Here is a 24,172-nt window from a genome sequence, read left to right as displayed (position 1 = left end):
TTATCTTCAGCTGCAACAATATTAGCTGCTGACATAAAACAAAAAATACTGCAGGTCTGAAAAAAGTCTTTGTATCTACAGGATCAATCATCAAGTCAATAGCTAGAAGGCACTTTGGTCGAGGACACATGTTTATACATCAAAATTTTGCACGATGAGCGGGATTGTGTATAGCCTAACTTCTCTGAAAAAAGAAGTTTGACTTTTCACAAGTTAATTGGATGCACCCTCCACCTCGAATTGATCTAAAAATTCTCTATATACTTCTTTCGATACTTAACACCTGCCAACCCGATGCAGCAACTCCAATCTTTAATTAGGAATTTGACCTGGCTGCATGGATCGATTTTTCTGATGAAAATTATGCATGCTAATTGAAACATATTTTTTGCCTTTCTGAATTATCTATTGAAGATTGGAAGGAATCCAAAAAGGAGTGTGAGCCAGACTCTGCATCCATTTTATTAATCAGTGGGTTGAGGTATTGGGACATCCTTTGAATATCTTTATAAATTGTTATCCCTCCCTACCTCTCTTTCTTCCTCTTGCTCCAGTGTTGTGCATCTCTCTATTTGGGACTCTGACATTAACTTGGTATGGTTTAAAGTCACACTAATCGATCGTTTGTCGATGTCAAATCTCCTAGCAAATCTACCAGGAGGTGGCAAGAGGCTGAATATATATGTCTACATTGTGATGTTGATATTACTCTTTATTAAAAGTTACTATTTTAGTTTTTTTCTATATGCATATTTGGTTGTCGCCTCTTTTTGCCTTGCCTTGATTCTTATTTATTTTCTTTGTTTCCTTCCTTTTGGCGAGGTAGCTTTTTCATGAAAAGAAATGACTGGTTATTCTGGAGTTTTGTCTCTAGGAGAAGTCATTTGCAGAGTAGAGAGAGGTGGAAAGTGAATGCCAAGAAGTTCACTGTTCCACTCTTGACCTTTAAGACTTGGTTTATGAAGAAAATATGGATGTTGCCTTCTGAACATCCCCGGTAGTTGTTTTTCTTCCACCATCTCAATAAGCAGCATTGTGTTGAGGCTTACGTGTGGAATAGCACTCTCGTAGACATCTAATGCTAATTGCAGTCTGACTTGTTTTTTTTCTCCCCGTGCTATTATATCTCATTTTGTTCTGACTATCTCTTGGTTAGCAGGTGTACTCAAGGTGTGACATTTTGCTTTGCCCTTTGAACTGATTCATCTCTTCTTTTTCTCTCCTCTTTCTCTTCTCCTATAGGTGACTCATCTCAAGTCGGTAAGTGGCCTTGTCTCTGTAGCTTCCGCCTCCTATGTATGTTTTGATATCACCCTGCTGCCATAATGACTGTAACAGCTGACAGTCTGTGTAGAAAATGAACAATGGAACTTTCTGATCCCTGCTGAACTTGTTATTGTTCTCTCAGCCACCCTTTCTTCATTTCCACTGTCGTTATATGCACTGCAGCTATTTGGTATTGTCTACTGCATTGCCTTTCATTTGTCTTTATTGTATATTGAAGGGTGATTTCAAATGGTTAAAATAGTTAGTTCCTATTTTTCAAGTCACATAGTGGTCATATTTTCCAATGTAAAGGCATAATTTAAAGGTTTGAATAAATGACTAGCTAGTTTAGGAGCCCAGGATTCAATGATTTGATCCCTTGTCAGTCCCTGAGGTTTGTGACATTGAGTCATGTAGTGGCTTTGATGTAGTCATTTAGATTTAGGGTTATGGATTAAAAAAACAATTACCCATTATTTGCTCCCTCAAGTGGATTTAAACACCACACATATTAGACTTTCAAAGTGTGACTTTTGGTAGCAAGTTGGATGTATAATGCATACTTCCACTTCTATTTTCCACAGATCTTCCACATTTTATTGAATTTGAAAATGGGTTTCCCATTCATGGGACTCATGAGAGGACAAGGCAAAATAATGGGCAAACTCCATTTCTTTCTTCATGCTGTTGTGTACTCGGCCTCAAGTTTTTTGGACCATTAAGGCAAATTATTAAAACGCGGACAGAGGCTTTATCTGTAAATATGCTGACTTGTCACAGTATGTTAGCTTTTCTATCAGCACATCATTTGCAATCAGTAGGGGAGGAGGACACGAGTGAGGGATAGGACAAAGATAGGGGGATGAGAGCCGAGATGGACAGACTAATGGGACGTATCAACACCTCACACAAACAGTGAGAAAATGAGATGAGTAGAGTTTAAAAGTCTAGCTTGCAGCACTTTGCAGCAGCCAACTCCTGCTTTAGTGATGTGTCAGTGTTATCGCTCCCCTCCTAATAATTAGCTTTGTCTCGCTGCAGTACATACTATGCATTTGGAATTGCAAACAGTAATCTACAGCACGGCAGAATGTGTGGCATGTAATGAGAAAAACATGCAGTCATTCTCACGCAGTCACGATAAAAAGATGTTTTCAACCAATGCCACAGTGTATGTTGTCCCTTGGGAGTTCTGTACGGTGATAATCCAAGCATGTCTTCTGATCCTTATACGTAAAATAGCTTTTGGCCTGTCTGTGTGTGTGTGTGCGTGTGTGTCTGTGTCTGTTTGTGTGTCTGTGTGTGTGTGTCTGCTTGTCAAGCTTTGTCCAGAGAGTGTTTGGCCCTCAGATCTGATGTCGTCTGAATACTAATGTGGCATTTTGTCTGTCTGAGGCAGCTCGGAAGGCGGGTGGGGACTGTAGGCTTGGTTAGGGACATGTTCACCCTTGGGGTGCAGTGCAGAGTAGGAAGAAATACTCACATACCACACCCATTCTTTTACTTCCCTGTGAGAATCAAGATCCAAAAAGGCAAAGGAATAAAAAACTAATTAAAATTTGATCTGGGAGGCCAGTGCAAATTGAGTTTCATCTTCATTAAGACCACCAGGCAAGGAAGAGGAAGATAATTCAGTTTTGCTTTTGAGATACAAGCTGTTTCTGTGTCAGTCGGAAAATTAAACATGTGTGCGTTTATGCTTGAGCACATTTAGTCAACCTTTTTGTGGCCGGCCGGAAAAGATTCCACAACCCTGTCGTCATACATTATCTGAGCAGCTCATATTTGCTCCATTGTTATATCATTTTTTTTTTTTTTTTTTGGGCCAGTAATGCAACAATGGTTAACAGTGATTTGGATATTGGTGTGAAACATGACTTTTTGTATGCCTCTCTGCAGCCAATAGCTGTGGCTGGAGGCATTTATGTGCGTCCGGCAGTCTTATTCTTGTGTGATGTCTCAGAAACGCCTTGAGAGAATTTCTTCAAATTTGAAACAACACCCTTTTGAACTCAAGAAAGAACTGATTAGATTGTGTTGGTTAGAAGTCAAGGTCACTGTGACCTCATGGTGTCTCATTCGTGTGAACGCGATATCTCAGGAAGCCTCTCTATCAGTCCTCTGTAGTCCTCTTTAAAACTAGTCTTCTCACTGGAAATTACACACTGGGAACATACATTTCAATACAGGGGCGGTTCTAGTGGGGGGCCAACAGGGGCCATTGCCCCCGTAACTCTGAGTCTGGACCCCCCTGTGGCCCCCCTGACAGGCAGTCTGCATCAATAATACAATGACAGATTTCTTGCAATGATTTTGTTTTGAAGGGAAAGTCATAAATAAAGTAACTCAGCAGTTTACTACCCAATCAAAATTGCTGAAATTGTAAACACTGTTTTGTCTGAATGAGGGATTTATCTTTTTTTCTGGGTTGTATGTGCCCCCTAACAAAAAAGTGGCCCCAACCTGGCCCCCCTATTAAAACTGGTCTAGAACCGCCACTGTTTCAATAGAATAATAAAAGCTATTATTAGACTGCCATTTATCAACTGCACAAAAGTCATATTTTGAAGTGTTGTAGTCATTAATGACCCAGATTGCAGAATCATCTTTATCGCATCATTTTTATTGATCTAAGCATAATGCAGTGTCGAAATGCATCATCGGCTGTGTAAAATGTTGCCACATTTTACTGAAGCAGTGTGCACTGGCGCACACTCACTCGCATCATTCCTCTGAGGTTTTGTCAAAATTTTATAAATACTGTCCAAATCCACATTGGAACGAATGTCACACACTGCTCCACACTGATTAAAGAACTTGACAATCAGTGTTGCAAAATATATCATGTCTGGGAGTTAACTGCAGTGTTTCTCGACAGCCAAGTTTTTTCTTTTCACCGACTGGCTTATGAGGCAGGTAGTGGCAGAGGTAATTGTTGTCCCTCAGATATAGAGGCAGGCAGGCACACTACAAGCAGAGATCCTTATCCTATTGCTGAATTTCAGTCTGACTCCAAAAAAATGGCACTGGCAGAGGCACAGACATCTTTCTGTGTACATCTCTCTGTCTGTCTCTGTCTTTCTCAAGCCTTGTTCTCCTCAGCTCAGATGATTAGCATCTCTCTTTCCTTTTTTTTTTTTCTCTCTCCCTCCCTTGAATGCCAACCTCAGGCTAGTCAGAGCCAGCAAAAGTCTCTTCAAGCGGAGGCTGCAGTGGGATTGGCCCGCTCACCACACATGGTATCGCCGATGCTCAGTGAACCACACATCTACAATTTGGAAATGACGGATTCAGGCTCTGGGTTGGGTGGAGGGTGGCACTTTTAAAAAATATTGTTGTTCTCTACACTCACCCTCAATGTTGAATAGTCAGACAAGCCCCCACAGAATGTGTCAATGCCCATAGCTTTTCTTTTTTTTTAAATTCAGTCATTTTTCTTTCTTTTTTTTCATAACACTTCAAAAGTCTAGCATTATGATTTTATTCACAGTTGGGAAACTCGGTTGTGAGCCCATCCGTGGCAGCACCTTCACCTAGGAGACTGGGGTTTGCGTCCCATGTGCATTCATCAAAGATCTTTTCATAACCCTAACCAAGAAGCTGTTGTGGCCAAACTCAAGCACCGCACACACTAGAGGTTCTAGAGGGAACACTGTGCATCTGCATTTAGATGCAGATGAGGGGAACAAAACGAGATGAATTGTGATGAATAAGTGTTGGCTGCGAAGATTGAAATAGTTCCAAACTTTCTCATTGTATTACTCCCCTTGATCATTAAAATGCTGTGCACAGAGGCAATGCTCTGTTTGATAGCCACAACCCAACTACTTGAATGAGTCTCAGATATCAGCAAAAAATGTGGAAACCAATATAATCAAAACACTCTATTATCTTATTACTTAAGTTATTTTCCCTGCCTGGTTATAAACTGCAAAGTGTCAGAAGAGACCAACAAAATGGCCGTTCCACAATATAACAACTGAGCCTGTGGCCACATTTACATACTAGAGGAGGGCGGTAATGAGATAGCTACCTGAGATAATTACTACTCAAGGCATCCGGATCTCATCCCCTACCACAGGGAACCTGTTTAACTCACTACAATTAAACGACCACTCATTTGCTCGATTTGAGGCACCATTTATGCCATTTTATGCTCCACTGTGTCTTAACACAACGCTGGCTTAAATAGCGGAAACCTGGACCTGCAAATGGGAACGAGTGCATGGATGTATAGATTTATAGATTGAAAAATGATGCTCAAACATGGGGAAGTAATAATTAATTTAAGCCCCTTGTTCAGATTCAGATGAATAAAAACACACTGGCTTCACTTGTCTGCCTACCAGTCTAATTAAACAGGCTCCCTTTCCTCTGGCATTGATATGCATCTCACATTTGCAAAAGATTCTGATCTGATTCAGCTGGATTAAATTTACATTTAAAATGTCTCTTTCCCTCATCAGAATGTTCCTCTGTGGGTATATTAATATAATATAGTACAGATTAAGATTAAGATTGTCAATGGACACATTGTCTGACTTGTTTTCCTGTAACACATTTTTGACAGGGATGTTGGGTTTTCATATGCCTGTGCACTTTAAGTTTTGTGTCTTTGCATCTTTCAGTATTAGCGTTACAGTCTGAGGATTGGGAATGTAAAGGATGCTTTCCTTGTTCTGACTGTTATCATTTCTTTCTAGCTGAAGCTGGGTCGGGTGGTAGGTCCCAATGTCAATGACGCCTAGGTATTCAGGTCTGAAAAGAGTCTTTGTCACGCGGGACAGATATTATTGCTACTGTAGGTGGGAAATGAATTGCACGTTCTCCGTGTATATAAATTCATAAATGTCTGGCTGTATATTCAGTGTGATTGTGGTAGGGCTTAGAAATGATATCATTAACACCAATGACCATAAATCTTGACTTGTAAAATGTTTATGTTGCTTATGGTAGCTCTGTTAGTGCTCTGCTGACTTTCTGCCTTTTTTTGGAGGCTGGAGAAAACCCTGACATGGCAGTCACTCAAATCTACTGCCGTTATATTTTATCCTTGTCTTGTCTCAAACGAATAAATTAAACGGTAATCTCTTGACTGCTGAGAAATTGCAATGGATTGTTATAAATGATGGTGTGTTGTGAGAGTGTGATTGTTGAGCTTAGTGTATTCATTTCAGCTGTGTGAGGCTACACACTGGGAATAAGAGACGGAGAGCACTGCTAGATCTACATTGGTTCCAGCATGTGAAGATTAACGGCATCCGCTTCCATTAGTCTCAGAGTAATTGTTAAGACAGCGATGAACAGTCCATAGCTCTAATCCTCAAATCAAAGAGAAGTTGCGCAGACCCCCAGCATTCAGGTTTGATTTCCTTCACTCATAAAACGTGACTAAATCTTTCCATCTTGCCAAGAGATCACAGCAGAGAGGAAGCCTAGGCTACGTCTTGTATTTACTCATTAGCTCGAATTTGATTCAGGCTTCTTGAAAGACTGCGTCACTAACTACAGAACACTGACTGCAATGTTAGCTGAAGTGGAATTAAAGTCGAGTCTAAAGATTCTTGAACTTGCGACAAGGATATGACATACTGTAGCTGTGAGGAAAAACCCGCTTCTCAAAGGAAAGTAGTGAAAGGGAGTGTAGGACTGTGAATATAAATACATATAAGAGAAAAAAAAACTTAGGGAAAAACAATACACAGAGATGAAAGGTTCGGGGAGAGCAAGGCACGTCATGGAGGGAGAACTCCTTGAGTTGTTTTTTGCTTGTTATGCACGCGTGCTCTTGCAAGCCACAGTTCCAGCATGGTGAGGCACACAGGCATGCAATTTGTCTTTTGCATCTCAAACTAACCTTTCAGCTAATCCCCCAAAATGTTTCAAAGCAACACAAAAACATCATATCTGGACTCATATTTCCTCCTTGGAATCCATCCACACAATGTCCTTTGGCGTTTGTGTCAAGCCCAGGGCTGAGCTTCATTACAATGCTCGGCAGGCTCATTGCAGATCTATTAGGTTGATTTGACTCCGTGAGGGGGTAGAGAAGGAGCTGGCATGTGAGGGGAAAAAAGTGTAGATTAATGTGGTTATATTATGGGAGCAGCAGGGGTGTTTGCTAAGTATCGGGTCAGGCCACTGCTGTAGATGGGCCTCGGTGCCCTGTAGCTCCAAAGCTTACAGGGCGCATTCCTTAACAGCCGCAGCTTATTACCGACAGCTGGTGCTGGATACTGCCCAAGGCCAATGGCATACATTAACACACACTATCGCACACACACACACATACACACACACAGATCAGCACACTTTCACTTTGACTATAAATTGATTATATTCATACCCTCACTTGATTACATTCTTTCTGTTTTTTGATATATGCAATGCTGTGATGCAAACTGCAAGCGGCAGATAAGAAGCATCACTGCGTGAGGACAGATTTGCATAGTTTGTGATAAAAGACTATTTATTTACTGTAGCCCGAGATATGCCAGGTACGTATTCTCTCAATTAAAAGAGAGGCACAAACTGCAAAAGAAAAAAGATAACTTCCCCCTGTACTTTGATGTCAACCGGATCCTGATAGTGATGTTAACTATAAAACCATGAAGTGCTTCTTTGCAGGCAATCGCATATTCAGCAGACATGTCCTCGCTCCAGCTCTGAGCATCTAAAGCTCAATCTTGTTGCCCCTCTCTCTCTTTCTCTCTCTCGCTCTCTCTCATATGTACTCACGGAGACCCAGCACTCACCTGTTTTATCCTCAGAGTCACGACAATGTGACTGTGGGTCTGAGGGTGGCAATTGCAGACAGAAAGTCAGCAGCAGGCCGTCCACTCCTGCAGACTTTAATCGACTGTGTGCACACACCTGTGAACTCTGCACAGCGGCACTGTGTGGAGATAAGTGTGTCTGTGACAGTGAGAGATCATGCCCCTTTTTCAGCTTCATATAAATGAGCTGTAATTGGTTCCTGTGGTAACATTATGACTGAATGTCTTGGTGAACGAACTGGAAAGAAAAGTGATGTACATTCAGCTGTGGGAAGAAAGGCAGAGAGTGGACAAACAGTCTATGAGCAGGGTTAAACACGTGTTTTTTGACAGCTACACTGACTTTTTAGGGAGCTTTGTCAGGCACCTTATGTGACGCATGACACGGACTGCTCGTTTTTTTAACGTAATTTGTTAACACATGTACATATCCCAATAAGATGGTACAGTAGCTCCAAAACCTGAAAGCAAATATTAATAAAAAATGTTATTTATACACTCTCTTCTGACATACTGAGACATACATACATACATACATAAAAGCATACATCGATAGAACAAGAAACAAAAAAACTGTTGCACTCTTAATTCATAATTGATTCCTTGAACACAAGACAGGCAGGAAATGAACTGGCAAAAAAAATGCCAACTTTTTGAATCTTAAATGGATTTTCATCATGGATGTGCTCCAAAAGCCTTTAAAAACGCACTCAATCGGCTTTGACATATTTCTTTGTAATTCTGCTCTAATTTGGACGTTCAATGTGGAGTTTTCCCAACCGTGAAGGAGTCTGTATGCAGAGAAACACCCTTTGTGTCAGTTTTGCTGAGCTCTCAGTACACACGGTTTGCTTCGATAATTATAAATGGTAGAAAGCTTTTAAAGACATTTTATCGTAGAAGCCTGATTTCCACTGCTCGGTTCACTATACTTGTCTTTACACAGACATTACATTACATTACAAGATACATAACCACAAGTTCACCATTTGTTACATGTTTTGTAATTACACACTGAACAATTACCATGGATGTAGCTACATATACTCAAAACAGATGTTTTATTTATTCTATCATGAAGTTCCCTTCTTGAAAAAATTGCCTCCATCGGGTCTAAATGCCTCAGGTGCCCACATTTTAAGAATAGATTATTTTTTTGTATGATCCCTCTAATCCCATGCAAGTGGCGCCAAACAAGACTACAGGGTTTGAGTAAGGGTTAACTAGACTGAAGTGATTTAAGCAGGTTTGTGAAAGTATTTTGTATATAAAGCAATGGACTTGAGTTTCACTAAAGTGTGTGTGAGCCTAAGCTTCTGGCATATTTCTCTTTCTCTATCTTGAATGTAAACTAAGCTCTGTTATCAGACTGTGTATATTTCCAGCAGCCAGACCTTCTGGCCTTTTTCGACTGCACAGATAGAAATGAAAAAGATTGTTTTTGTCTCTTAGCAAAATAATGACACAGAAAGGCTGCATTGTAAACAAAAACAGTTGCCTTGATTGGAATAAGGATTATAACTATTACAGAAACACAGAGATACATATATTTTGCTCTAGGTGTCACATTTTAAACATAAACAGTAGCATTTGTCAAATAGGTGAAACCTTAGTATGTCTTATGTAAACAGTTAGGCTATTGTAGAAACAATTGTTGTTTTTTTTTTTGTTTTTTTTATTTTATCATTTATTTTACATATATTTCCCTGCCCAATTGTTTTGATTTAGCAACACCCTCATTTCCTGATTCATGTCAATAAACAACCTGATTGCCTGTGTTATCACCCCTACTCTAATCAGTGAATAATTTCCGTGTGTTTAAAGGCAGAAATATGTGTCAACACACCCATTCTCACCCCAACTCCCATGTGAAGCCCAGGTATCCCAGCACGCTGCAGCCACTGTGTATCTGTTAGTGATAACTGCTCTGTGGTTCCCAGGCCACAGTCAGCAGCAGCCCACAGCCTGCCTGATCGATAGGGAACCCAATAGGAGGGATGAGGCTCATGAATCAACCTGTCTGGATATGAACCAACACACAAACTCCCATGGCAGGACGCACACAGTTTTCAACGAGCGAAGCCGTAACACATACACAAGCACTTTTAATTAAAAAATAGTGCCCCTGCTGCCAGCATCAGCACAACCAAGCAGGCGCACACATAAAGCGAATATTTTAAATGATCTGAATTTAAGTAGTTTAGTAACAGCTTACAGTAACTGTTGTCTGTAGTCTTTTCAGCAATTTCAGGCATGTAACAAACTGGCATGATGATATAAACTGTATATGTTCTGTCATGCTACACAAACAGCTCTTCAGTCTTTCATGATGGTACCACCGCTTCTAGTTTCATTGCACACATTAGTGCTGCGTGTCTGCTGTATATCCTTTCATTTGGATTTCAACAACTCAGAGGTCCATGTATTGAGGTCGGTCAGGCCACATGCAATAATATTGTAATATTCAAAACAAAATGTCCTTTTCATTCTAAACAACAAAATACGAACTAAAATAAAATGTAATTTCCATTTTAACATAAATTAAAATACATAGTTGAATATTTCCTCTTTTTGTTTGCCTTCAAACATTGTGTCCATCACTTCAGTCATGCATTATTTTATTTCATTGTGACATAGATGTAACAAGCATCCTGCTTGCAGCTTCATATGACGATTTCAGTGCATTTATTTGTGTTGTGCTTATCGCTGAATTTTGAGGAAATGTCTCTTCAAAATTCCTATGCTTCGTCTCATAATGCCGTCAAATTGGAAATCTTCATCACAGCTTCTCCTGGCATATTGTAACTCCCCTTGTGGACTGTGGCACAATGACTCTTGGGTATTCTGTTGGTGTTGGTGTAATTATGGTTCCTGAATGTGTTTGTGAATAAGATGATATGTAAAATGATTGTGGGTTAATTCACGTCATTTGTTCTTTGATTAAATGGTGTTGAGTTTTAACAAGGATGATAAACATTTTGGCACTGTGAGTGAAAGGGTGTTTGCCGGGAGAAACTCCCCGTCCGTTACAACATTTGCATGATTGATATTACATGATGAGACGGAGTAGAATTAGTTAAACTACGTCTGGCCTCTGTTACTGCTGCACTGTCAGATACGTGGGGCTTGTCCTGTCAGAGGGAGAATGAATGCAAATTTTAAATCCCTATCTCTCTGAGTCGCAGATTTTCACTGTTCACTTTGTAATAGCAGTTTACTTGGAAACACGCCATTTTCAATCTTTTACCACCGGCAAAATGTGAATACGCGAACTGCTCCGAAAACGAAAGTGAAAGTTAAAAGTTGCGCTCGCAGCGGTGAGTGACCCAGCTGTCTCTGTATCGTTGGCATGGAGACAAGTCCTGGTGCACACGTGCTGACCCAACCAAAACCCATGGTGAAGGAATAAAAGTTCGGGGGCCACAAACAGGAGGCCGGCGGGCCGGATGCGGCCCGGGGACCGCCTATTGAGGATCGCTGGTCTATATAAAAGCTTGATGTTACATTGGTATAAGAATATTGTGGTAATGCTGATTTTTACTGTTAGTAACCAGTCACTGTAAGTACAATGGTGGATACGTGTTTATCAGGTTAGAAGCTTAAACTACTACTGTTTGCGTTTCAAGTGAACCAAAGATGCCACATGTTATATACTATACATATAACTTCAGGGTCAGTTTGTTTGTTTTTGCCTTTTCTACTGCAAGTAAACCATGTTGGCAAAGTTTGAGAGTTGGACTTTGCACTTCTTACACTTCTTTAGTTCTGTGCAGCCCATCTCTATTACCTCGTATGATTAGACACAGTGGGTTTTTGAAAAGAAATACGTATTCCACCATCTCAGCAGCTAGGTTTATGTCACATCCCATCTCATAAACCAGCAGAAACGAACTCCACAGCCACCAGTACAAGGGCCAGGAGCCTAGTTTTTAGTGTGGCCGAGGCTGCTGCATCGCTGCTCTACTGTTTTATGGCGGACTAGCTGGATTTTGATAGGACCCTGGTTTCTTGGTTTGTGGTCTCACACAGAGTGTGAATACTTGTTAGATGGATGTTTTGATGTCAGCGGCTGGCACAAGATTTCATCGCAGCCCCTCCCTTCTCCATACACCTCTATTAGAGAAGCATTCAGTGGATGGTCCGCCGTCAACAGTTTATTGTCCGAAGTTTGCTTTCATTTCCTTCCTTGTTAACTGTTAACCCCTCAGCATCTACTAATTCATGTGCATGCAAGCAATTGAAACTGACTCTTAGAATTGATGAGTGCATTCACTCCATTAACCTGATTATCATAAATTGTTTGTCTCACCCCCCAAAAAAACCACAGAAGAACATTCACAAGTTAATTCACAAATGTAACAGTACGTGTTCTGCATTTTATTTTGTGATGTGACTGAACACAGGCTGTCTTCCTCAGAAACTGGAGGGCAGGAAGTGCTATCTATTGCTAAGGAATTAGCGTAGATCTTCATGATAATTCAGCTGTAAGTGCTCTGTCTGCTTACTGTACGGCTAAGCTAAACAACCATGGGAAAGGCAAATATATATAAATACATCCCCGATTCCTTCAGCTCTTCCTCAGCAGTGCTGTGGTGAAGCTGTGTAGCAAGGCATCCAGCGAGCTGGTACTTGTAGGTGATAAATGGGGGCAGGTAGACCCCGAGTGTTATCAGTGCTACTACGGCCTGCAAACTAGGAGAACATAGGGTTTGCTCTGGGGTAGGACACAGTCAGGCTATGAGGCTAAGGTTGATATATTGCTGCACAGCGTTGTAAGAGCCTCTGTGAACATTCTGAGAACAAGAGGGCCAAATGCTGCAAGAAAGTGTGTGTTTATGGAGAGAGGGACAGACTTTGTAATTTATGTTGGTAAGAGTGCGTGCTTCACCGAAGAGTCGTCGCACATTTTGATATGAATCACTCACACAAAATTTTGTGTATGTCATTGAGTGTAGTGAGAGGCAAAGTATATTCCACTCCGCAGCAGAGATGATTGAGTTTTTACTAGAACCTGTGTGTGTGTGTGTGTGTGTGTGTGTGTGTGTAGGTGTGTGTGTGTGTGTGTGTGTGTGTGTGTGTGTGTGTGTGTGTGCTCGTGTGCGTTTGTGTGTGTGTGTGTGTGTGATTGATAGATGGGCTTGTTAAAAAGAGGCATGCGGCTGTGAAACGACCGACCAATTAAATCCAATCTGTTCCAGAGGACAGATGACATCATAAAAGTGCGTCATCCTGCCAGTGCCTACTAAGACGAGCACGACAGCTCCTATTTTCCATAGAATGACATATGCTCACTTTGCTCAAACAAAATATGTGCTTGACAGAAACCATCATCATTTATCCGACTGTCTTCTACTCCTCCTTTGTACTTTGTCCTCTGACCTGTGTGTGTGTGTGTGTGTTTGTGTGAGTGTTTGTGTGAGTGTTTGTGTGTGTGTGTGTGTGTGGGTGTGTGTTTGTGTGTGTGTGTGTGTGTGTGTGTGTGTGTCTGCCTGTGCGTTCGGAATGGAAACTCTTTGAGCAGGATCAGACAACACCGTGAGTTGCACAGTGGGGAGAAAGATCAAATAAAATGCAACGTATTGCATGTGCGACATACAACTCAGAAATGTTCAACAGTGGCGAGCTTGATCTTTATATAGTCATACGACTCACTAAGCAAAGTTACATGAATATCAAATAAACAAGCAAAAAACTGTAAACGAAAAATAAGAAATGCATTCAGCCGGCAGTTTAATCTCTTACTGCTATGTTACTTTTGACTGACGATATACAGCCATCTACCTGGTGCTGAACGACACCTACTTCTACAACAAAATCCAAGACATAAATGGTAACGGTGTGTGGTCAGGGTGGGGTTTTGGTTCATCCATGTATTATTTCACCATCTCTGTCTTAAAGTCCATCTCACTTTACCGTAATACTTATATTCATTGTCTGAGAAAAAAAAATTAATGTGGATGACGCGGTTATGCAACACTTCTCATCTTCGCAACCTCATTGTGTACCTCCTGCGTTTTTAACATTTCCGTTGTGTCGCTGCAGATAAAAGGGGCTTTACTTTCACGTCAGTTTTTTTCAAAATCATACGGAGCCCAGGAGGTAAAGAAATGAAAAAAAAAAAACACTCATCTGTGCACATTTTATAGTCTGTGCTCTTTTTTTCACAGATATATTATTAACGAAACATTTTCCTCTGTTAGAACACACACACACACACAAAATAAATAAATAAAAACCAGATGAGGAAATAGACTCAACAGAGTTGAATAAAATAAAACAAACTGCCAGCTCACAGAAAAGGTGCAGAGACCATTGTCACCAAGGCTAGGTGAGGTTGAGGACGACCCAAGACGAGGGCCAGAAAACTAAGATCCTCGCAGAGGAAGACACAATACAGTACAGAACAGTATAATGTGGTCTGATAGATTAATTTATCATGATACCTATTCCTCTTAATATTTTTTTTCAAGTTTGATCACAGGTGTCACGTCACGTAGTCAAAATAATTTGGAGGTGATACTGCGCAGTTTAAGGGGCTGAACATGTACTCATAGAAGACTGTGGTCCTCACTAATGCCCATCGGTAATACAAACGGGAGGAAGTGTGTGACGCACCCCAGTCTCTCTGTCAGCAAGAACCACCACAAATATCGCAATCTATCTACTCCCACCTTCAAAGGAAGTTTGTTCCAAGCAAATGTCGTCGTAAATGTCCCCACATCAACCGCGAATCTCTCATATGTGTGCAGTTGTTGCCATGTGTAAGAACTTGATAGACAGGCCCTGTGGTACACTGACTGTTGTGATCTCTTACAGTATGGGTTTTCTGCCCAGATGAACACTGTTGAGATTCCTAATAGCCTTTGTTTAAATCTGAGAATTAATCACATGACATTTAATAAAACCTCCATTATATTTGGTATTTTTAACCATATTTTTTTAATCTTCCATTACATTGCCAATAGAATAAAAATATGATAATGATTAAGTGGAGTATATATTATATTCTATACAACATTTCATTTTATATAACACAAAAAAACAAATACTGTGATCTTTAATTTAGGTCATATTGCCCACCACTAAAAATGATTTGTGGTTTCAATTGGCAAAACAACATAACTTTTTAGTTTAGCCTCTTTAACCTTGCTGAGTGTGTATTCACACATCACTGAATAATTGTTTTAAGTTGAATATTAAATGCTTGCAGCAATCACACAGTAGGAAGAATGACACAACTGCTCCAAGTTAAGAATGGGCATTTTTACCCAGGTTTATTATTCAAAAGGGACAGTGCTGAATGAAAAACTATAAAACCCTCCACTCGACATCTCAACAAAATATGTTTCCAGTATTGCAAATGAAAAAGAAATGATGGCATTTTTTTTTTTTTTTTTTTTTAGACCTTCTGAATAAAACGTTATTACAGCCACTGAATGAATGAACTCGACACAGGCTCCAGCTCTGTGGGTGCTGAGGGGCTTGGCAATCGCAATATTTATCACTTCACCCCGAATTATAAATAATAGCTCAATAACTATATATAAGATCTTATGATGCTGTAGGCCTGATACGCATGAAATCAGATATGATATCATGATGCCGACTCACATAACCACTAACCACCATAACCATCGAGACAGCTGTTCGGAGGGATCGGTATCTGCTCTGCTGACGTGCGGGCGAGGGAGAAATCTGTGCAGGCTGCATGTGCTCTGCCACAGTCCACAGGTTTCATTTCACTGATTAGTGGGACAAGATGGCAGTGTGTGAAACACGGAGTTTGGACTTTTACCAACAGTCAAATAAAAACGTTCTGACAGATTTGATGGAGCTCAGGACCCTCAAACTGTATTTATTTAATATACTTATTGCAGAAAGTGACGACTGGCTAAACTTGAACTGCGTGTTGCAGCCTGTTGCTGTGACTGGATATTTAATAATAGTAATTGTTTGTGATTTTACTGTGCCACACTTGTTTAAATGTGCCCATAATGTGATCCGGATTTCACCAACATTCTTGCTGCTATGTGGTGACTACAGATATCATATGAACATAATCAGTGAGATTATCTTGTAATGTAACATAGACACCCTTCCAACACTGCGGTATTGAGTAAGTAAGGGGAATATTCAACATCCAATCTCTGGACCTTTTAGTACATGAAAATTGATTCAGGCGGAGGATGTGCCATTTTATCAAGCACCAGAGCACAGTCACATCTAAGATCTTCAGTTTGAGTAAGCCCCCTCATTTCTTTTTTCTCACACTTTGATGCATTCACAATAGTTTGCAAGCAACGTGGCTATGCGACACGGGGATAGATTGCATTTTCAAGAAAAACAAAAGGTGATGCAGAAATGCAATTAGAGTAAGTATGTGGTTGTCTTCCCTGTATAACACAGTGATGGCGTTGGCCATCTGACAAGCAGACACACACATGCACTGTACAAGAAACCTGCATACTTAAGCACTCGCATAATTTCTCCTCACTTCATGGTTGTTCTATTGTTTCTTACTTTCTACTGTTTAGTCCTTTCATGTGTCTTCCAATTAGCACCAGCTCTCGGAGACGAAGACAGTGAACACACACACACGCGCTACGTACATACCGAAAGCTTTATTTACCTTTTGTCACATGGGAGAATGAGCCATATGGTGGGCTGTGGATGCTAAAAAAAAACTAAGATATGATAATTCAATTAAAATGTGCCTGTGGCTAACAGCCTGGAGAATACCAGCAATTGCTTAAGACACTGTTAGTGGCTGTGAGCTGTTCTATCTGGATGTGTAAATGCAGTCTTTTTTTTTTCTCACAGCGCAAGAAATGGGAAGTCACCTTATTTCAAGGTGTGAAGGATGCAGATCTACTTATAAGCCATAATCCGTATTTTCAAGGAGTTGCTCCAATGGCATCTTTATCTTTATCAGCATCAGGAGATGCTAGGGATGGCTAGTGTGTGTTAGCGTGTTGCTAAAGTGTGTGTGTGTGTGTGTGTGAGTGCGTGTGTGTGTGTGTGTGTGTGCGAATTGAAATGTACCGGAGCCTTGGCCTTGAATACTTATAACCCACCCCCATTCCCGTGCAGCACTCAGGAGCTAGAATTAAAGTGGATTTAAGGGAGGCGAGGGTTGGAGGAGAGCGAGGGTTTATAACTCTGATTGCCATGCCCGCCGCTCATAATGAGACGCATTACAGAGCTGATGTTGTAAGATTAGGGTGACTTGAGAGACATGAGCAGCCTCGCAGATCAGAAGAGAGCACGAGAAAGCAAGGTGGGCAGGGGGCGAGAGGAAAATAAGGGAGGGACATTAAGTGATTGGGAGCAAAGCGAGTGAGTGGTTATTGATGGAAGGGGTAGTTTAGAAAAAAGCTGAGACAAAACTAAAAAAGATGGGAATGAGAAAGACGAGAGAGGGGAAGGGAGGGAAATATTTATTTGATTCATGTCAAAAGACTCCAAGTTGGGTGGGGCAAGAGGAGAAAGGATGATGGAGACGTGTGGATGGTGGCACCGGAGAAAGGAGGGGCAAAGGAAAAGAAAAGCAGACATGGGGACAAAATAATAGACAAAGGAAATATCTGCATTCCTGTCAGCGTGCGAGAATGGCATAGAAGCTCTCAGTTATTAAAGCATTGACAGCCTCTGACAGCGATATAGCTCCATTTTGCTCCGGCCCCGTCACTGCCTTGCCTGGAATTCAAAACAGGCCAGGATGTCATGTAGAATGCTGACAGGTGTTTGTGTCCCCTTCCCGTTAGAGTTGACAGTAATAAAAAAGAAGAAGAAGAAGAAGAAAAAAAACACTGTCCATTCCCAGCAAGCCACATGTTTGATTCGATTGTATATAGCTGACTTGCTGGATCGACATGTTCCCAGTCCTGTCGAGGTTTTTGATATGCACTCAGATTGGAGTGGCTGCCAGCGGTTGAACAAAAATAAGTCCATATAAATGCCCAGATCTGACTGTGATGACAAAGCTTCAATGGTGAATACAAGAAAACCAATCAAACAATGTATAAGCGGTGACAACGGTGATGTCAGTTGGTGTTTGGGAGTTTGGTGTTTGTCTGTTTAAACCGCTCTATAGCCTTGTTACAAGGCCATAGGGGGCCTTGTTAAAACAACTTTTAACCAAATGTATATCCCCATTCACTCAAAGTTGTTCCTTGCTGCAATGGGACACTGTCTGGTGTGCAGTCGATTAGAAGATGATTATGCGTCAAAACCCTTTTAAGTAAGATTTAAACATTTAAAAAAAAAACAGGATAAGTGCAATGAAATGTTTAAACCAAGCAGTATGAGGTGTTGTAAAATTCAGAAATCCCCTTTTTCTATCCCTTTGTTCAAGTGAAGGATTTTGTTTGCAGTTCCTCTGCAGCTCAAATTTGAGACGTGTTTTTTCCTAACCTGTGTTTTTGAGGTTACTTTTTTGAGTAAACGGCACAATGCATGGAGATAGCTGCTGTTGACCTCTACTGTGCATCGTGCCCTTTAAAATGAATTCTGTCTGAAGGACACTGTGCCACCCACGAGGAACCTTTGATAAATGCCTGAGGGTGTGACCAAGGACTGCTCTGATTCACAGGGGCCTCGGTGACAAACAGCCCTTACTGTGTAACATGGTTTAATGAGCATAAGAGTGGATGACCTTCCATTCGACTTACAAAACATCTTCATCATTGTTTGACTGTGGGGCCTCTGATGTGTGATTGCGAGTTTTGTTGGTGTCGTTTGTGTGTGCACACGGAGGAGGGGGTTTCGGTTGTGTGGATGGTGTAGAGACAGTTGCATTTGCACCTTTTTTGCCAGATTTTCATTACATTTGAGAATGCGGAGTGAATAGAAATGGAGACATTTCTGGGATTTTGTTCTTTGGAGACTCACATTGTGACTCCCAGAGATCCACAAAATAATTCAGCGTGGACATTTTATTGACAATTTGCATGAATTTCAGTAAAATATTGTGCAGCAGATGGAGAGGGAACGGTATAATGAATCTTCACTAGGTGGTTTAATGTCAACCGCGTGTCGAGTGATATGGACTTGTGATGTACGACTGACACATTGAATTTGTTTGTAATACAATAACACTTACTTAATCAAATACTGATTGTGTATAGATAGATAGATGTACTTAGATAATGCAACCTCTGGGGCCGCTGCCACCCCTTCTGCTGAGGTGATGCAATCTTTGTCACTCTTTTTATTACAGGCAGTTGCAAATAGTTTGATTGTCACCTATATTATGAATTATGCATTTACAGTACAATGCAGCCCAATCCTGCGCCGTGCACAATATTGCAGGACGCGGGTAGGATCTTCTGTGTAGTGCTGCAATTAAAGTTTCATCATACTCCATCTCATTTGTTTTAGTTGCTAAATGGTGAGGCAGAGGAGACACCATTAGTGTCAGTTAGCATCACCACTGAAGCTAATCAGGCTACACTGAGCTGGATTTGACAGTGTGTGGCTGTCAGCACCAGGCCATTATGCTCTTACAGAGTGGGTGGTATTTCTGTTTTTTTTTTTTTATACCACTGCTGTTGTCACAAATATGTTATAAAATAGGTTAATATTTTTCTAGCTGGTAGCACATTTATATTTAAGTACACATATCATACAACTAGAAATACCATGTGCGCAAAGTACCCAGTGCGAGAGATAAGGAAGTTTGGAATTTAAATTTTAATGCTAAATGTATACAATTGTTGAAACTTGATGCAGGGGAATTTAAAGGGTGTCAGTTAATCATCATACCGTCTATCTCTTTATCACAGAAAGTCCAGCATGCCTTAGATGTCCCAGGAATATGCAGTATTGACCTTGTTCCAATTTCTTCTGATATATAAAAAAAATGAAAATGGAAGGAAAATGTTCACAGCTTCAAAATTTGGACCTTCAAAAGGGGTCTTACAGGCACCTTTTGTCTACTGAGCCGTAAGCATTTCATTGATTGTTATTCACATTTTAAATAAAAAACACAATTCTAGATACTAAAAGAAAGATGATAACAACAACAATAGCTTTTTTTTTCTGAAAGTTCAAATAGATACACACGCACGCCCATTTTGACTCCACTCATCCACCTTTTGGTTACCCCTGTTTTCTATGTAATCACCATTTTAAACAGGCTGTAATCAAGCTGTCTATGAAGAGAGAGGCTGAATCCGTAGCCTCTGCGCTGATTGTGAACAACATGTCAACCTCCCAACTGATGGCAGGGCTTCTTTTAATAAATTCCTTTTTATATTCCCCCGTACTCCTTGGAGTGAAACGGAAATATAGCAGGCTGTATATCAAATAAGCCGAGAATGGAGGTTTTCGCCATCAAAATATGGAAACATTGCAATACAATGAAACAGAAAATGTGAGTATGTGAAGGATAATAAAACAATATTGAACACTGGACATCAAAGAATGGAAATAATGAGCTTTAAAACAATGTGCTGCTGGTCTTAATCTCACTAATTTCAGAGGAAATCCAACATAACGGCAGTTTTACCATCGTCTTTATTTATTAACAACACTTCGACAGGAACATCAAAGCATGAAATACAAATATCATGTGGTGTTACACAAAGAAACTTGACAAAGCTAAGGGAGACAACCAAAGAGAGAAATCAAAGACTCGATATTACATGCTTGAGTTTAGTATTTTTTCTTTTGTTTTGTTACCCAACAACAGTGCTGTAATATTTAGAGGGTGGATGTTGATGTGGGGTCTTTCAGTCTATCCACTCTCGACTCAGAGATGGTGAGCTAATTGCCATGCAATTTAACCTCTCTTGGGTTGGAGCTTTTTACATTTGGGGAATCCCCTTTTCAAAGTCAGCATTTTGTTAGTCATTTTATGTTAGCATAATTACCTTTTTTTTCAAGAGATAAAAACTGAGTGTAAATATAAATACATATGAATTAATATAAATATATTTATGTATAAATAAATGAAAATGAAACGCTGTCCTAGCTTTGTTATTTTTGTCAGCCTCTGTCTTGGTACACCTTTCAGCTGCTGTTTGAAACACTGCTGTTTTGTCTTACACACGTACCATACCTAGTGTTCACTAGTGTTTCATAACTATTCACAGTACATTGTTGAAAGCAGCATCACATCCATATCAGACTGATACCTGAATTGAAAAGGCTCCTCTGTGTTTGATGTGATGTTACAAATGCTGTAGCTCACTGTCCAAAGGCTTTTAATCGTGTTAGGAAGCCACAGGCCTTTTTGTTCAACAGGGCTTCTGACAATACAGCCTGATTGTGGTTTTTGGTCAAACAATAGCGCTGTGATTTGAGCCACTCGGCCAGTGATTGCTGCCAGAGCAGACTTTGTGACTTTGTGTTCTTGTGATGGAGATAGCAGGGGACGACGTCAACATCCTCCTCATGAGCCACTCCAGATTGAGGTTGGTTGTGTTTGTCCGTGGGCGGGTGGCTGTTTATGTTTTTCATTCTCTCGGATTCTCTTCATGTTCCTTTGTCCTCTAGGAATTGCCTTTGTCCACCCCTTAATTTTTGATACAGGCAGAGCCTGAACAAAACAAGTGCACAAGCCTCTGTTTACCTCACTGCAAGTCATTCTCTGTGTTTGTGTCCGATTCCTTTTTGCCAATCAAAGAGCTACATAATTACATTAATTTACGAATGTTGTCCTCATCAAAAAGTTTTCCTGGTAGGTCCAACTGTGCAAGCAGCTTATCACAAGCCATACATACATAAATTCTTAGGCTGCGACCTTTAGTGGCTGTAATGATTATGATGGCAACAAAGGAGGCTTCAGGTGATTAAGTAATAAGAGTGGCATAGTTAACTTATGTCACGCACTAAATGTAATTTAAACTACATACTCAACATATGTAGGTATGTAAGTTGAGTTAAATAATTAACTCGACTAACCCTAACTTTAATGCTAACATTAGCATTAAACCTAACTTGGTAGTTTTGTTGCTTAAACCTAACCAACCTGCGACCATGCGATGAAGGTCAGGTAGGCCTACACCTGTTGCTGGTACACTGCAACAGTCATGCAATTTTGGGAACAAAAATATATGTCAGTTTGGGAGCCACCGGCAATCGCCCAACATACTCAGTTGTGAGTCATGAGGAAGAGGAAATTGTGTGTTAACTTCAGAAGTCGCTGTGATTTCTGATTTTAGAGAACACACAAGTAAGATCATTCTTTAAAAGAAAGCAATCTCGCTGCCTGCCAAAATGATGGTTTGGATGCTGGGATTGTATTAGCACTCCTATTAACCTCATGCTGATCCTGTATTTTATAATTGTGCTAAGAAGCAATGAAATATACATTTGCAACTTTTCAAATATTACCAAAGCTCCTCTTTGAATTCCAACAGTATCAGCAGCATGTCACTCCCTTCTCTGTAGACTGAGTGGAAGTTGAGGTCAGAGATGAAGGACAGGGGGTCTGATGGGTCTGTTAGCTGTGGGTTAGATGAAGCAAACAGATGAAACGCAGCCAGGACCGAGAGCTCAGTGTCTGGCCATCGCTCGCCACTCTACACTGCTTCCACCTGCAGCAGGTGGCGCGACCCCAACAGTTGACACACACTCAGCCAGACAGAATGATAGATGACTGTTGGCCCTCTTTGTCATGATGAGAACGGGTCAGTATGAATACACACACTCACAAATGGCATCCCATCAGGGATATTGTCATGCCTCGCACCTAACAGCTGCCCCTTTGGCTCAGCGTCCAGTTTCCTTTTTTCTACCATTATGTGTGTGTTCAACCCCATGACTTGAGACAATAACGATGACTTTTTTCTGCCGGCCTCACCCAGCTAATTTTATCCATAATGGGCTAATATATGCGTTTGCTAATATCTCTGTTCTCATGACATAAACACAGTCAGATTTGGACCTATGACTAAATGAATCAGAGTCTGAGCTGGAGACACAAAGTGTTCGCGCAGCCGTCAGTGCACTCATGCATGCTTCTGAGACTGCATGTGCTGAAATTTCTAGACTAATGAGGCTTCCCTCCAAGCCTCACTGACATCAAAACACACAGAGACACGGCAAGACGGATTCATTTAATGAAACCATCGCAGGAATACAGGTAGCTTGGCGCAGACAAATGAATGTTCACCGAAAATTGTCTGTTATTATCACAGTCATGTTTTACATTGTTTCTGGTTGCAAAGCCTTGCGATAAAATTATTTACCCTGTATGAATGATCTTTCGTCAGATATCAGGTATTATTTCTTATGAAGTGACCGTCAAAAAATAGAATGCGCTGGGCTGTTCAGCTCAAGTGGCTAAAATGCAACTAATTAATTAAAGGTGGACAATTGGGCACAATGAAAATGAGAGATTTATTATCTCCTCCATCAGTTTGCTGGCAGAGGGAGCTGGGGCACAAAAACAACTAGCAATGTGGAGTCATCATTTGGCTTGCTCCACACATCACTTGCTGTAGAGCAGCAACCTATAGAAATAACATCATTATTTGCTTACTAGATTTGGCATTTTGTTCGTATAGTTACGTTCAAGGTTGATGAATCTGCATTTGAAATTAGGGACACAAAATAATCCAGCTTTTACTTTTACATTGAGATTTTAAGATACAGAATATGGTATTATGCAAAGTGGGTTTTCCTTAGAACTCTTAAACCTCTGACTTTACTGACAGTGTGCATTTTCACAGCAATCAAGCCTTTTATTATATATTTAGTCTGTTCAGTTTACTAAACTTGCAAATATTTAATGAAAAGCGGAAAACCCAACCTACAGGCTTAAGGAATTCATCAGGCTAGATGACGATATGAAACATGTATTATGGCTGGGGTTAAGTGAATGTTAAAATTGCAGGTGGGAAGCTTATGTGGGTGGACAGATGGATAGAGAAAGAGAAGTGGATATGTAGAAAGAGAGGAGAGGAGCGGTGAAGTCGCAGGACTGCGTTGGAGGACAAGAGTAAACCAGCTTTCTTCTCTTGGCGGGGTTGAAGAGGAGGGTAGGAGAGCAGCAAAGGGCTGGAGGTGGGCAGGAGAGCATACTCACTATCAGATTCAATTAACACCACATGCTAGAAACAAAGGTGCTGCTGCTAAACTATAGAAACAGCAGCACATCACTTCTTGACATTGCTTTTTATTAA

General features: G+C 40.6%; 1 protein-coding gene across 8 annotated transcripts in view; it reads left to right on the top strand.

The window, feature by feature from the left end:
- The window catches only part of nrxn2b (neurexin 2b), a 661,557-nt gene that overhangs the window by 221,579 nt on the left and 415,806 nt on the right, over positions 1-24,172 (top strand). For all 8 annotated transcript variants that reach the window (XM_030429949.1, XM_030429947.1, XM_030429950.1 and 5 more), the window contains one exon: positions 1,243-1,260. In XM_030429949.1, coding sequence (XP_030285809.1) covers positions 1,243-1,260 — 18 coding nt within the window. The remainder of the gene's footprint in view (positions 1-1,242; positions 1,261-24,172) is intronic.

Source organism: Sparus aurata, chromosome 10 (assembly GCF_900880675.1).
Source record: "Sparus aurata chromosome 10, fSpaAur1.1, whole genome shotgun sequence".
NCBI classification, from domain to species: Eukaryota; Metazoa; Chordata; class Actinopteri; order Spariformes; family Sparidae; genus Sparus; species Sparus aurata.
Note: the sequence above shows the minus strand (reverse complement) of the source record. Positions and strands in the feature narration are given on the sequence as shown.